The sequence below is a fragment of the Sinocyclocheilus rhinocerous genome, unplaced genomic scaffold (genome assembly GCF_001515625.1).
Source record: "Sinocyclocheilus rhinocerous isolate Xijiao unplaced genomic scaffold, SAMN03320098_v1.1 scaffold1234, whole genome shotgun sequence".
Classification (NCBI taxonomy): Eukaryota; Metazoa; Chordata; class Actinopteri; order Cypriniformes; family Cyprinidae; genus Sinocyclocheilus; species Sinocyclocheilus rhinocerous.
In genome coordinates this window covers 1,283,691-1,300,025 of record NW_015656153.1, presented here as the reverse complement: position 1 = coordinate 1,300,025, position 16,335 = coordinate 1,283,691, and the positions used below count along the sequence as shown (strand labels likewise).

The following is a 16,335-nucleotide window of genomic DNA, read 5'->3' as shown; positions in this document are numbered from 1 at the left end:
CGCTTTTGGTTTCAGTTTTGATGTAAACAAGATCTTCTCCGCACTGATGTTCTCTTTTTCCACAATATTTTTAATGAACAACGCAGCAGCGCCACATCTAGTGGCTTCAACTGGATAGGCTAACAAAAGCATTATAATGCAACGACAGTTACATCGCCATCGCATCTCGTGCCCCACTGATAAGGCTGCCTGACGCACACCTAAAATTCGAATGCAACGTTTTTGCATTCGAATGTGGATTTTTATTTTAAATTCGACGAATATTCGCAATTCAAATCTCTTTTTCCACAATATTTTTAATGAACAACGCAGCAGCGCCACATCTAGTGGCTTCAACTGGATAGGCTAACAAAAGCATTATAATGCAACGACAGTTACATCGTCATCGCATCTCGTGCCCCACTGATAAGGCTGCCTGACGCACACCTAAAATTCGAATGCAACGTTTTTGCATTAAAATGTGGATTTTTATTTTAAATTCGACGAATATTCGCAATTCTGATTTTTTTTGACAGCCCTATTTGCAACTTCTAAAATTTTAGTAATATATAAAGATATGACATGTTACTCTAAAATTTTATTTTTGAAAGATGTTTCTTACGCTCAACAATGCTGCATTTAATTAATTAAAAATACAGTAAAACTTTTGAAATTTTTTCAGCATTATTACAGTCTTCAGTGTCACACAATCCTCCAAAAATCATTCCAATATGCTGATTTGGTGCTCAAGAAACATTTCTTATTTTCAATGCTGAAAACAGTTGTGCTTTTTAATATGTTTGTGGAAACCGTGACACATTTTTCAGAAAATAGAAAGCTCAAAAGAACAGTATTTATTTGAAGTAGAAATGTTTTGTAAAATTACACATCTTTGCTGTTACTTTTGATCAGTTTATTGCATCCTTTCTGCATAAAAGCATTTAAAAAATAATAAACATTTTAAACTGCTATTTTATTGAAATTGATCAATATATAACACATTTAATACAAATAATATATATATATTAATAAATAATTATATACAATTATATACAAATAAAATAGTATAGGACTGTCACAAGACAAAACGACACACATATATTATATGTTATATACAGTACAGAAGTTGCATTTAAATCAAAGGGGGCCCCCTTGAGTTTAAATAGGCATGACACTCCCGGATACTAGTTCTGTACAGGACTTTTCTTTTTTAAATCCATTTCAGCCTGACGGAAACCTGAGGATGAACTCCTGGCAAAAGGAAAGGGATTAAAAGAATGTGACTCATCCTTTTTTTGCCAGCCCTAAGCTCATTCTCCAGTGATTAAAGGCACACTTGAGTGTTAAACACTGAGGCTGTCCTCGCCACGTGTTTACAAGCCTCTCTATGGGACTGATGAATGGCACGGGCGACAGAAACAGTGTTTGGAGGAGAGCTGATATGGCACTCGTCTAAGCGAGAGAAACAGAGGCTCGAGTCAGGAAACAATACCTCAGCCTGACTGGCATTGTCTGCCAGAAATGTCAAACAGGCTGCATTTGCATTCGCGCTCGTTAGTGCAGCATTCACGGCCGTTCACCGCAACAGACGTGCCTCTGAGAGCGCAATTAGTCTCAGGCAGCTATCTTTGCTGTTTACTGCTCCAGTGGCTAATATAGTTGCACTTTTCCAGCTAATCCAAGCCTTGGATGCTCTTGCGAGTGCTTTGATGGTTTTATCACATCACAGTGGTAAAGAAAGTGCTTTGTCTGACTTGCTCTTTATAGACTGACTCCACCAACAGTATCGACTCGGTTTTCTACTGTGGCGTGTCCCATTTCCCTCCAGATAAAATGTCCAAATGCACACTGGCTTTTGGCAAAGATGTCACGATCAATGCATTGCCTCGAATCAATTGATACATACACGTTAAATAATAATTGTATGGTCAAGTATTGATAAAAGCAAGACCTTGTGAGGTTCCGTTATTAGTAGAGAGTCTGTCCTTTGGGCTGGCCAGCGGGGCAAACGTCAGCCCGCTTTAGGCTACGGTTCGATATACTAACCCTTCGGTGTCTGGAGCCCATCTAGAATTCAGACAGCGAGGTCTCGTCCATCAGTCACATAGGCTTTGGCCATCTGAAAAGTGACCTGTGATCCGACAGAAATCCATGGCAGGAAAGTGCTTACCTGCACCTTTCCACGCAAGCTGCTCTATCAATCTCAGCATCGCTGCTGGAGGCGTTCAGGAAAACACACCTTTTCTGCACGCAACATTTACTATCAAAAAGACTCTTCGCTAGACTCAAATTTGTTATGATTTTCCAGAATGACACTGGAATTGTGTCAGTAAATGGCTGAATTCAAACTGTGGAGAAGATACGAGAGGTCACAGACTGCTTTACTGACTTTTCTTTTTCTTTTTTATGTCCTTTAAAAAGAAACGCGCACCATGATGAGATCAACTGCAATGTAAAGCTTTCAAATAAATAGGATAAAAATGTCGCTCTGACATCGATTGCTTAAGCAATACTGTGTCTATTGAAGGAAAGTGAAATATATCGGCTCTGAGCAGAAATACCCAGCACCTCGGGGCTTTAGAAAATGGTGGAGTGTATCATTTTTTCAGCAGCTGTCTGAAACACTCTGCTCTCCTCCAAAAAAAGAAGTGACAAAATGGCTCACCTTTGAAATCGGACATGATGCATGTCTTTCCTGAGAGAAGAGTGCGGAGAGAAGTCGCAGAGAGAAAGTCTTGATAAATACGGAGAATGACACCCGAGAAGGTGAGAAAAAGCCAGGACTAGAGATTAGCTTATACATCAGGCTACACTGTAAAAAAATGATTTTTTAAATTATTGAAATATGTTTTTGCAAGAAAATGCCTACTTCAAAATTTCACATTTAAGTCAGTGTGTTACTCGTCGATTCTTTGTAATTGTGTGAAAACTATTTCCAAATTCAGAGTACAGGAAGTCTCATTGCATATGCTTCAGTAAAAAAGGCAGAAATGCTGACCGAAAACGACATCGGTATGAATAAATCTATCACTCATCGATCACTTTTACCTGCTTTTGGCATGCTGACGTACACGTCAACAAACCGAGATGAACCGCTAATCGTCGAATCAATTAAAAAAAGAATTTCTCAAAAGAGTCACGCACTCATTCGCTCTCTCAGGGGTGCACTTTGGGCAGAACGGCCCCCGGTGGCTGCGGGCCGGGGCCAAACTAGCGAGCCGTCATCCGCAAGCGAGCAAGAGCAATCTGCTTTTTCATTTTTCAGCATGGCCAGGCCCAGCCGGAGATTGATCGTCACATATGGCCCCAGAAAACAAACTGTCAATACCTTGAGCGCTGGAGAATTTGAACAAATAGCCGCCCTCCCATTCAAGCTGCTCATTGCGTCCCATTTAACAGATTTTATTGACAGTTTCCTTCTTGTAATTAAAAGGAAAACTACTGGCCAGCAACCAAGATAAAGTTCAAAGATGGGGTCAACACAAAGGGAGCCAGAGGGCCATGGTGCGACTGTCGATGGCGGACAACATCAGAGCCTGTTATTGACATGCAGGTGCATAGTGATGGGCTCCTTACTTAAGAGGCATCTGAGCAGAGACTTATGCTAATTCGGACAGGGGCCGCAAACGTGCTTTTGAAGGATTTCAAAAGGGGCGGGGAGGGGTGGGAACACTGTTTAGTGTTTTGTTGTGTGTGCGCGTGAATAGAGGAAGAGAAAACATGAGAGAAAAAAAGACGGAGATATTGAGATATCACTCCAGCTGTACCTGAATAACTCTACCACTACATCTGTTGTTAAGATTCCCATAGGAGGAGATGAAATCAAAAGCAGGGAGTTTAACTCTTTCCATGCTCATACATTATCAACAGCACATTCTATTAAGAGGGGCGATGAATAAACAAACACTGCTTTAATTGAGCTGATGACAGGCAATTCAAGAGGCTTCAAGTGCACTTCAAGCTAAACGCATCATCTTATTTCATTTGCAGTAGGATTGCTGTAAATGATTTTGTTAATGATTTTGAACCAAAGACACATTGGACAATGGAAATTATAATGGAATGTAGATTTGAATTAGAGAAAACATCTTATTTAAGTTGATGTTAAAGAAAACAAGGTTATGACAGATAGAAGTGGGCCAATGACATGTAACAAAAAAAAAATCATAATTCTTAAAAAATGTATTCTTTATTAAAGCTGGTTTCATACCATTTCCAAAAATGTAAAAAAGTAACAAGTCATATTTTCTTTACCAATTAAATACATTAATCATTATTCTTAAAATAATTGTTTTAAAACAAGTTTTTAAATACTTTATATTTATTTATTTACTCATTTATTTATTTAGTTTTTACAAATACCATGAATTATTAATTAATAAATATTATTATGTTTTTGGTAAGTTGCACCACAACACCAGTAGTTTTCTCCCCCTTCTAATAAAGTAATAATAAAAGATTTTGTAAAACCATAAGGTTGTTTTCTTCATTTTGATATCAGTACTACTGATATATTTCGATTTTATAACCCACCCAAAAAAATGCCAAAATGATTTTTAATTAAAAAAATAAAAACGCGCTCATCATAGAAAATCATTATATTTATAAAATGCATTTATAATTAATTTTTGTAGACATTATTTAATCTGGACAAAAAATTAGTGTTTTGCCATTGACACTTTTTTTTCCATTGTAAATTTGTTGAAAAATGTGTTTTCAATGTTTTGTTGCCTGAACAACCCATAACAGTATCACAATTTGAATTCATCAAATCAAATATGACGTCTGCTCTGACTGGAATCTATAGCGTCTGTTAATTTTACCTGAGTTAGCCAGGGCTATAGCTTTAAGAGTGACGAACTCCTCCTTCTCCAGCTTCATGCTCTTGTACTTCTTCACCAGCTGAAGAATAGCGTTATTCAGGTCTAGTAGGCCAGCCAGCTTGGATTGGTCCTCATCCATGATGTAGTCTTCAGCGTAGACCAACTTGTCCTCAAAAGACAGCGAGCGGTAGACTACACGCAGGATCAGGATCTCCATCCATGCGCTCTGCAGAAGACTCATCTGGTCCGCCAGCGAGAGTGTGGAAAACCCTGAGAAAAAGCCAGAGAAAGAGCTCTCTTCAACTCAACAACCAATGCTCAGCCTCAAATCAACATTCAACGGCGGTATATGATATAAAAGCTCAGTTGATTGTCAGAAGTTTCTGGTTGTGTTAGTGGGAAGAATTGACATTCTGGAGGTGTAATGCAGAGGACAACTCCAGTGGGAGCGAGCTGAGGCACCTAGCACGAGCCTTGGCTCTCATCTCCTGCTGCGCTGCAGGCCAGGGGGCATCCTGAGGGAGGGCACTCCTTATCTCCCCCAACATGCAGCATGGATCAATTCTTCCCATCACACCAACTGAAAGACTAATTGCTTGCCTCAAACTCCTTCTCCTTCCTCCTCCCCCCACTCTGCACACACACTTTTCCCCTCATTTTCCTGTCTTTTTGCTGGAAGTGAAGGAAATTGTAAAGTTCATTTTCATGAATGCCTTTTGAAACTGACTAACACATGGCTTTTGTCTGTCTATAACACAAGGAGGTCAACCCACATGCTCAGTTTGGGGTCTGAGAAATATACTTAATATTGAGGTACCAGGGTGATACTTTCGAGATGTTTCCTTATACTATTAGACCCCAAGTATAAGAAGATGAATAAATGATTTTATTCTTCTTATACCCCCCCTGATTAATGCACACACTGTTGAGGAATAATTTCTATGTACTGGCCTTGGACTGGGACAGATGAATACTATTGAAATAATAGTAACAACAACAATAATAAATAAATAAATAAATAAGATAGATGATAATAATAATAATAATTATTATTATTATCAATCTTATTTATTTATTTATTTTAAGAGTTAATCATTTTTGGGATATTGTCATAATAATAATAATAATAATAATAACTACTAACATAAATAAATTATTTATTTATTTATATTATTATTATTATTATTATTATTATGAAAATACCCCCTAAATAAATAAATAAATAAATAAAAACAAAAGGCAGTTCAAATAAAGGCAAAAATAATAATAACTACTAACATAAATAAATTATTTATTTATTTATATTATTATTATTATTATTATTATTATTATGAAAATACCCCCTAAATAAATAAATAAATAAATAAAAACAAAAGGCAGTTCAAATAAAGGCAAAAAATGCAAGCAACCAAAAGCTGATCTAACATAGCCTGCAAAGAGAAAACAATTAAATAAATCTAAATTAACTGCGTAAGTGCTTGGGAGCCGTCCATCAGCTCTGAAGGTGAGGGACAGGCACAACAGCACCTGTTGGTGTTGGACCTTTTCGTCTCATCTCACTCGCTCTGCTCTTCCAAGAACAGATGAATTGTCTCTCTTTGCGACAGTGAGGGGGCTAATCTGGGTGGCGGGGGAACATGAGGAAAGAGATGCTCACCAACATCTGTTGTGGAGAGATGCCTTCAGAGGAAGCAAGCAATTTCACTCATTTTTTCTTTTCTTTTTTGAAATCTCTTTCTGTGAGTTAATCACTAATGGCAAGGAGCTCATTAGGTATAGGTTTCGGGCTATTGTTTATACCAACCGCTAATTTATTATCCCAAACTGTTAACATCTCTGATCTCATTAGAGGCAGACTAAGAGCTGGTGAGCAGTTGGTGCCTCCCCTGGCCTGCTGGTGCTAGTGTGCTCAATGCCAGTTGGCAGGGCCATCTTCTACTACTTAATAAAATCATCAAAAGGGATTAAGCCAAGAATTTCTTAAGGGGGTCCAATGTAAGACCACTGCATTCTTACAAAGACAGTGGCCTCAATGAAAGGTGGCATGGACTAAAAATAAGATCACACTCCGATTGGCCTCCTAAGAGGTATGTGTAATCCTTTAATATTGCTGAGAATTTGGAAAAAATCCACGGACATACTTTGAATATATATGCAAATTAGATTTTAAATGGCAAAACTCATTATAAATAAAAATAACAAATCATATGCACACTTTTGACTATAAATAATGTGGTATTGAGTATCTGACTGAATATCTAAAAAGCTTTTTCATGTTTAAATACACAGTAATATAAGTACAAGTAAGCCATTGGTAGATTCACTTTTCGAAAAACAATAAACGCTGTGGCGCTTTTGCTCATCATCACTGACTCAACCAATGGTGTAAGTTTGGAGTCTGTTTGTCCCAATGGAAGACCCAATGGAATTTGTCCCAATTTGAACCAATGGAAGACACAAATATTATCATTTGTGCACTTCCGGTTGGTAACACTAGCGGCAGATTTAAAAGATTATGATCAGTAGAGTTTATCACGAAAATAAACAAATCATACTGAATGATGGACCACCGAAGACATGCATCAAGACAGATCGAGAGACAGAGAGAGAGAGACAGAGGGACAAAGAGAATGAGAGCACGAGGGACAAACAGAGAGACAAAATAAAGGCAGGGGGCGGGTGGGGAGGGGGTTGTGGAGTGGAGTGGCAGATGGACGGAGCCCATCGCCTAGAGCTCCCCCTGTGCCACTCCCAGCCCTCCCTCTCAGCCACTGCTGTTAGTAAATAATTAGATTTACACATTCCCCAATCTCCACACATCTCTCCGCAGAATAATTAAAAGCCGGATGATTAGTTTATTGAGTGGAAGGAAGAACTTTTTTTCCCTCTTTATTGAGGTCCATCAATGATTTTATCAGGGGCTTGCGCTATTTACGTTGTCATGCCAGTGCAGGCATCCAATTTTTCTTATCTCCCTGATTAATACAAATGCTGTTTCAGGACGCATTAATTAACAGATACAAATCTACGTTCTCATGGCCGGATCGATACAGAGAAGAAAAGAGCCATCAATGTGAATTTACTGCTGATGATGGAAAAGGTTCTCTATTGACATTTACGCGAGGGCAAACTTTAAAGATGCATTTTTCCCCCTTCTTTTCATCTGTTATTTCATTTCACAAAAGAGCTTGGTGGCGACTGTGATTACAGTTCACCTTTGGATGCTTTGCTGCGTGAGAAAGGATCCAAAGAGCCGAATTAAAGCGTGTCACTGTCATTTCAGCTGTGGCAAATGTCTACAACCCTTTTCCCAAAGGACTTCCTGTAACAAGAGGAAGTTTATTGACTCAGTATAGACATGACACTAAACAAGGCACGACAAACTATATATATATATACACACACACACACACACACACACACACACACACGCACACACACACACACTATTCATTCATTTTACTAATTATTTTTATTTCTAAATTAGACTGCAGTTTTTATATGTATACATACACAAATATTTAACAATATAATAATATATTAAATGTGAATGTAAATTAAAATAATCAATAAGTATATCCTGATATATTTCAAAATCACTTTTTAAACAGCTTTTTTATGTAAATGCATTATCTTATTTTATTTATTTGTTTGCATTTATTTATTTACATGGCATTTATTTATTTGCAAGCCATGTAACTCTGGATAAGAGACTCTTTTATTTGACAGACACAAAGCAGACTGCCCCATCCTGATGACACATGAGCATTATCTGATCCAGCGTTCAATCACCAGTAACGTCCTCTCAATTTAACTCTCTTAGCCCGGAGACCAGCTTCAGATCTCAGACTCCCTCTCTCTCCAGCAGCACTGAAAGGGCTTTGCCACTGGCACAATCTCTCTTCTTCTCTCTATCTCTCTTTTCTCTCAGTAAACTGATGCACTTTGTGCTAGACGGGGAGGAAAGGCTAAGTATGTGGATCTGTGAAGGTTACACCAGTAGAAGGTATCTGATGGCTGAGGCCTTGTGAAGCCTGCAGTGGCTTTTCAGAAGAAATAAGCATTGGAGCAGCATATAGCACAGGCTGACAGAAAGAGGCTGCGGTGCAGCCATGCGAAGTTAACCCCTGCCGGGCAGGACTGCTCACCACCAGGCCTCACAGCAACCACCGGCCGTCCGTCTGCCAAATCTTTTCTGACTGCACGTTTACACAGTGAGAGAGCCAACCGAGACAAACACACACACACACACACATATGCGGTCGTTCCACCTCCTCGTCTTCCTCAAAGCAGACTTCACCTCAGCATCGCTACTTAGCCGTCATATAAACACACGTGTGCTCAACTCCTCCGTCTCACTCTCAGCAACACCCCTGCTTATTTTCTCATGGTTGCAGGGTAAATGAACACGCTTGAGCTATGAGAATCAGCGCTATTCTGCGTGCCGACCGTGCTGGATGTTCATTCGATGCATCCTGGCTCCCTCCTGAGCTCCTGTGTGAATATACACTCTATTTGCTTTCACACTTTGTCAAGACGATGATGACACGGTGACTAATCTACTTGCAAAAATAGTGCTGTGGAGAGCGAAGGTGAGACTTAGTAATATTAGTAGTCCAAGTTGTCATATCGCCTTACACAGTGAGAGAGCCAACCGAGACAAACACACACACACACACACATATGCGGTCGTTCCACCTCCTCGTCTTCCTCAAAGCAGACTTCACCTCAGCATCGCTACTTAGCCGTCATATAAACACACGTGTGCTCAACTCCTCCGTCTCACTCTCAGCAACACCCCTGCTTATTTTCTCATGGTTGCAGGGTAAATGAACACGCTTGAGCAATGAGAATCAGCGCTATTCTGCGTGCCGACCGTGCTGGATGTTTATTTGATGCATCCTGGCTCCCTCCTGAGCTCCTGTGTGAATATACACTCTATTTGCTTTCACACTTTGTAAAGACGATGATGACACGGTGACTAATCTACTTGCAAAAATAGTGCTGTGGAGAGCGAAGGTGAGACTTAGTAATATTAGAAGTCCAAGTTGTCATATCGCCTTAATGGAACAACATTTGATAATAAAACAACAAGAAACTATAACAGATTTCAACGTATTAACATCTCACAGTATCAAGAAAAACAGCACGATTGTGAGAGTGATATTGCTTTTATACTATCCAGTTCAATAAACAACAAATTAATATTGATTAACTTCCATTTTAAACTTACAATATTAGCATTTACATTGTGTAGCTCTGGTCTCAATGGAAATTGAATCAAACTGTGTCTCAGACTAAAACATAGGAGTGATTGGCATTTCTATCACTGTTTTTGAATCAATCATTTGAGAAAATGATTCATTGATAAAGACTTATTTAATTCCTGATATATGCACTATGGAACTGCTTAATTTCATGATATATGCACTATGAAACTGCTTAATTTCTTCTTTATGATTTACTGTAATAATATATTGGTCAGTTTTTAACAATGTTTTGATGTAAATGTATATTTCATATTTAATTTAGTAATAATGCATAGTTTTCATCCCCAGTTGTTTCACCTCTGTACTACAGTATGTTGTACCAATAAACATAGATAAATAAATACTACATACATGCATAAATACATAAAGCAAACATATGTAGTATATTTGATTCACTAAAACAGACACTTTGTAGCATTAATATCCAAATAAGCCATAAAAAGGATGTGTCTTTGGAATACGTTCAGCTGATTGGTGATTACAGTAAGCTTACAGATAAGCCTGTGGTGAGGCTAATGATGCCAAAGGCCATGGTGAGACAGGAACAACCACCATGCCAGTCTCTGTCTGTCCATTTACTGCCCCAGTGAGGTGCTGAGACGCTTCCCCCTTACCAGCTAAACCGGCCTTCTGCAAAACTCCCAACCCTCTACATTGCGAGTAAATCACTCGCATATGCGACTAAATCTTACTCTGAGCGCCTAAATAATGTCTAACATTAGCCATTGGCTAATAAATTCTTAAATTTTACACGCCAGTATGTGTGTGAGAGGCGTGCAACACAGATTTTCACTCGATAAACACGCTGACTGAGCGCTCGAGAGTTTCGCTCTCCGTCAAGCGATCTGTACTATTTGGATGCGCTCAATGGATCATGTCATGTACTCAATGGATGCGCAGTATGTAGCACGCAGCGCACCTGTATTTGACGTACCGTAAACTAGTGTGAAGGCGCACGACTCGCCGTCGCTTTACTGATAGCGCTGTGTTTCTCACACATGCAAAGAGAGAGAGCGAGAGTCTTGCATACCACGCTGAATCGACGCGCTACATGTAAACCATATTCTTTGTTGTATTTTCCTGTCAAAATAACAGAGTTCATTTAGAATTATTCAGCTTTTAAGAACAAGCAGAAGATATGCCGGTTTCTCGGCAGTGGGCGGAGCTAATGCGCGAACAGCTCTCATTGGCTGGCCCTCATCTGTTACCGTCCCTGTTTTGATTTCAGCAAATCAGTTCGAGCGAACACTGACAACGTGATTAATATTCATGAACCCAGCAGATAATAATAATAGTAGTAGTAGTAGTAGTAGTATAATAGGGTAAATCCTGTATAGTGATTTATCCCATATAGTGCTTGCATAAAGCAAGTAGTGCATACACTTGTAGCTGTTATGTATTTTTGCAAGTTAGGTTCTAAGCCCTCTTTTGAGGCACGCGCAAGCGCACGAACACCCACCCCGTTATAAAAAAAAAAAACAAGTGGGCTCCCCCAAAGTCCACGGTATAGTTCGAACACTGACTCCTACCCAAACAAATATTAGCCTACAGAAGTCTCGCACAAATCAAAAACAACATGAAAAGGCAAACAAGAGTGTTTTGTGTGTGTGTAAACAGTCGGGTCTCAGGAGCCGCATACACACAAGCCGCAACGCTCCTCTTTGCTTTTATCACCGGCCGCCTTTCATCTCCACAAAACAACAGCAGTCAGAGAGAGAAAGAGAGAGAAATCACACTTTTTAGGAGGGAAAACACATTAACACCACCATAGCTGTCCACATCCATTTAGCGGCTAAGCAAATATTCACCTGTCAGTTTGAGGCACGCTACCGTACAGCGTTTACCGTGATCACATGCGCACCGCTATGGTGTTAAACAGCTGCTGGCTTCTGCTCTACCATTCAATAGAGTTAAACAGAATTGAGTGATTTTCCCTCAGGCTTTTCTTTGGGGAAAGAAAATGGAATGGCATTTTTTGCCACTTATTATTTTGTTTCCGTTCTGTGAGGAATTTTAGAAACTGAAAGCTATCAGCTGAAGGCTAATGGTGAAGAAAAGTGAAACAAAGGTTATCAACTGTGTTATTAGACTATTAAAACCTACAAACCCTTACGAAAATTAACCATGGTTTTATTTTAGTGAAAGGGTAGTAACCATGTTTTTTTGGTGTATTGATCACCATTTGTATAACCATAGTTTTACTACAAATACAGTTAGTATAGTAAAATCATGGTTAATTTGTGGTTACCATGGTTTAACTATAGTAACCATGGTTTTTTGGTTTTATTTGTGGTAAAACCATGGTTAATGTTCGTAAGGGAAGGCACAAAAATGACACTATTTACTGTCTTAATACACATCCTCGGTTGTATTGTGCGTAATATATTGGTACATATTACTCCTAAAATTATATTTTCAAAAATCTTTCACTAAAATGTGTCAACTAGCTTGGCTTTCCTTTTCAACTGATGTCAATTGCTAATTAATCAGTTAATCCCTTTTTGTTATGTAATGCCACTTTTTATCTTCAATGTACTTGGGCTACCATGATTTTTCTCTTTATAATGAAGGGCCATAGGATATAAAGGGTTACAAACTCGAATGGCATTCTTGTGTTCTGCTAATCTGATCTTTAACTTCCTTGTAGTCATCCCTATATAGAAGCAGCCAAATGGACACTCCAACCGATACACTATAGTGTATAGATCTCTTTCTGGATCTATACACTGAAAGCAACTAAACTTCCAGGCTTAAATGGGGAATTAGACTTTGTACCTTTTTTGTAATAAGATTTCAGATCTGAAAATATTTAGTTGATCTTGTTTTTTTTTATATATATATATAAATTGCACAGTGTATATTATTTATTTGGGATATTTATGACATTGTTGAATAGTGTTCAAGAAATAAAATGTATACTATGTACATTATTGTATACATAGATTGATTTGTGGAGTTTGATTTATATACTTAAGTTTACTGTATGTCATTATTATTTTTTTTCTCCATTTACACTATGATTATACTGTGTTTGATTTAATTTGCTATGTAATCGTTGAACTTCCTCTCTTCTGTTTGTCCTGTGTAGCACGACCAGGTGATTGTTATTAGACTAGTTAATTGCTGCTCAAAATGAACTCAGATTGTGTTTGTTACGAAGGCAAAATAGCCGCAACGCGTAGGTGTGCACTTGTCACCTGTTTTTAAAACTTATAGCCATGATGAAATAAAGGCTTTTTAAAACTTTTTGAATAAGATTCGAGTGCCTTGGACTATTATTATTCTTAAGAGTTGAATCATCCCTTGCACCTAAAGAGCACCGAGACAAGGAACCTATACCCCGTGCAGCACTTCTTTTGCATTCTTTACTTCGAAAAATATAATTTTATTTGAGCTGTCACATCTTCCTGCATACATTTTGGACATATCTGAATTGCTTGCTGTTGTCTTGCAGGATTTGCTCCACTCAACGCAGAGGAGAGGCTGCATCGTCACGTTAGCACGGCTTCTTGATTCTAATGCACATAATTAGCAATCGGCAGACTCTTAATTGCATACATTAAGGCCGATTGGTGGTGGAGATTAATTCTAAATATACCCAGACAGCTGGTTAAGATAGCATGGATTACTGTTCGGACTGTACTTTTCCACTTAATTGCGTTTGGAAACGAGGCAGCAACAAGCACATGTGCCCTGGTGGTGGCCGCGGAGAAGGGCGGCAGTTCCCCGGACTGTAATAAAGCATCCATGGCAGAGGCTCCACAGATGGAGTGACATTAACCACAGCGCCGAAAAGCTATTTCCAACAATGAAATATCAATATTTACATTTTAATTACACCTTTTTCTTATTTCTCCCCAGAGTCTCTTACGGTTGGCGAATGTGAAGGTGCCTCTTAAGGGTTTCGGGTGGAGGTTGATATTATTAATCTCGGGATTGACGTGGATTTGGAGATTTTCTTGTTTTGAGAAAAGTTACGTTGAACTAATGAGATTATTAATGTGGTGAAAAGACAAAATAAACATGTCTCCTCTTTCCTCTTTCTCATGGGGTTCAATTCGGCTCATCCTGTAGTTCTTGTTTTTCATGCTGATGTTTGCGGAAATGACAGCAGTTTTGTCCTATTCCTATTAGGAGGTATTAGTGTAGTTTGCACAGATCTCTAGAGCTCTCCCCCTCATTCCTATGCCAGTCGGACGCCTCTGATGTGCGTCTCCCCCCAAGGGGGTCAGAGCGGCTCCCGCTGGCAGGGACCGACAAACGCAACCGCCGCCGTTCCATCAGGCACAAAAGGATGTGTTAGGAAAGGCCACGAGATGCACGATGCGAGCGTGAGAGTGTGTGTGTGCGCATACAGGAGGGGTGCGGGGCAAATACTTATACGGATTCATTTGTTTTCCCATGCTGATCGATAAAACCCCTTACGAGGCTGTATTGACAAACCCTATCTCATCTGGACGTCGCGGAAAAAAAATAACACAAGAAAAAAATCTTTGATGATGTATTCTTCTCCAAAACATGGAATTACTGCGATTGCCGCAGCTGTTATTTTTATATGCTTATCATTGGAGATTAAATTGGGGGGGTCCAGATCCTTCCGATAGAGGCCTGACTGCATGGATAAATTTCATACTGGAGGATTAGCGTCTCTCTCAAACATGATCCGGCCAGACAAACAGAAGCAGAGGAATGCCCTGCATTTCCACAAACACTCTGGCGTCAACGACGCACGCAGACAGACAGGGAGTCTCGCGCTTAAAGCACGCCTTAATGCTTCCGAGACAAGACATTACCCCATTCCACAGCAATGAGCACCTTTTAATTTCTGCAAAAGCCACGGCTGAAAATCTTAATTAATTGTTCCATACTGCTTCAGGGTCATTATGCAATGTAATAAAGGCCGTGTAATTATGAAATTTTACAGCCATTACTGAGGCTGATAGCTCGTATTTCATCATCAGGCGGGCCGATGGCTTTCCGGGAGCACGGCTCCAAGTGATGGACTGCACACAGATCTATCAGGCCCAAACAATAAGCTGGCCAGGCTGGCATAATAGCTACCCACAGATGAAGCAACAGATAAAGATAAACTATAAATCCGCAGCACAAACCCAAATGCTGTTTAGTGGCCGGCGTGAGCGAGCGTTGAAGCCACAGTTTGATTACGCAATTGGAAATAAGGCAGTGATGCGTGTGAAGGAAGTATAGTCGGTTGTTGGGAATTTGTAAATGTGCGTGTGAACGGTGAGGGAGTGAGGTAGGATGGCAGTGTATACATTTAAAGGGATAATGCATCTCCCAAAAATTATAATTTGGTGAGACATTTTGAAAAATGTTTCAGTTTTTTTTTTTTTTGAACCCCATTGATTTTCATTGTATGGAAAATAAATAAATAAATAAATAATTTCATATGGGTTTGGAACTACAAGATGGTGAGTAAATTTCATTTTTGTGTAAATTGTCCCTTTAACACACACACACACACTCAAAAATTAAAATAGAGCGATGGACGTGAGAGAACCTGCACTCTGAAGTATAGCTATTTCAGAACAGAGAGAATAATATAACAGAGTAATGCATGAAAGCATCGATCATGATAAACACAAGGGCTTATTTGAGTAGGGCCACATTTTATGTGCAAAATAAGCAGGGAGGAAAGAATGAGGCGAAAAGGAATATGCTGATGCCAGTTTGCAAGACACAATGGCTCTTCTGCCTTGCAAGTACAGAAGAGGTTCTGTGGAGGGAAACTCTCTATACCTGAGGGACTGCAACAAAAGAGGCAGAGAGGGAAATTCAGAGAAGGGAAAAAAAGGAAGGGAGAACATTTTGGACACACTGAAGGTAGCAGACATTTAAATGTGAATTTACATTCAAATATGAAATATGGTGATGAGGCGGAGGAGGACACTCAGATGTTGAGACATCCATGTGTGAGAGAGAAGAGAGTACTGTATTTGAAGCAGTACTGCTTTTCAATCTCTTTGAATATGGACTGGCTAAAAACTCATTCAGGATCAACACATGAGTCAATGACAAATAAATCAACAAAATAAAGAAAAGAAAACATCTTAAATATATATATATATATATATATATATATATATATATGATAAATGATTAAAAACACATCAAATTTCAAATAAATAATAAAACATTAAAATGTTGTATTATATATATTATCTTTTTATTTTAAATTTTCTTAGAAAAAAAAAAATATACACACACATACATACTGTATATATATATATATATTTTTATTT

The 16,335-nt window shown here is 38.8% G+C and overlaps 1 protein-coding gene across 1 annotated transcript in view; it reads right to left on the bottom strand.

The window, feature by feature from the left end:
* The window catches only part of LOC107719475 (estrogen-related receptor gamma-like), a 99,079-nt gene that overhangs the window by 5,468 nt on the left and 77,276 nt on the right, over positions 1-16,335 (bottom strand). Inside the window, exon 7 of the mRNA XM_016526893.1 lies at positions 4,803-5,072. Coding sequence (XP_016382379.1) covers positions 4,803-5,072 — 270 coding nt within the window. The remainder of the gene's footprint in view (positions 1-4,802; positions 5,073-16,335) is intronic.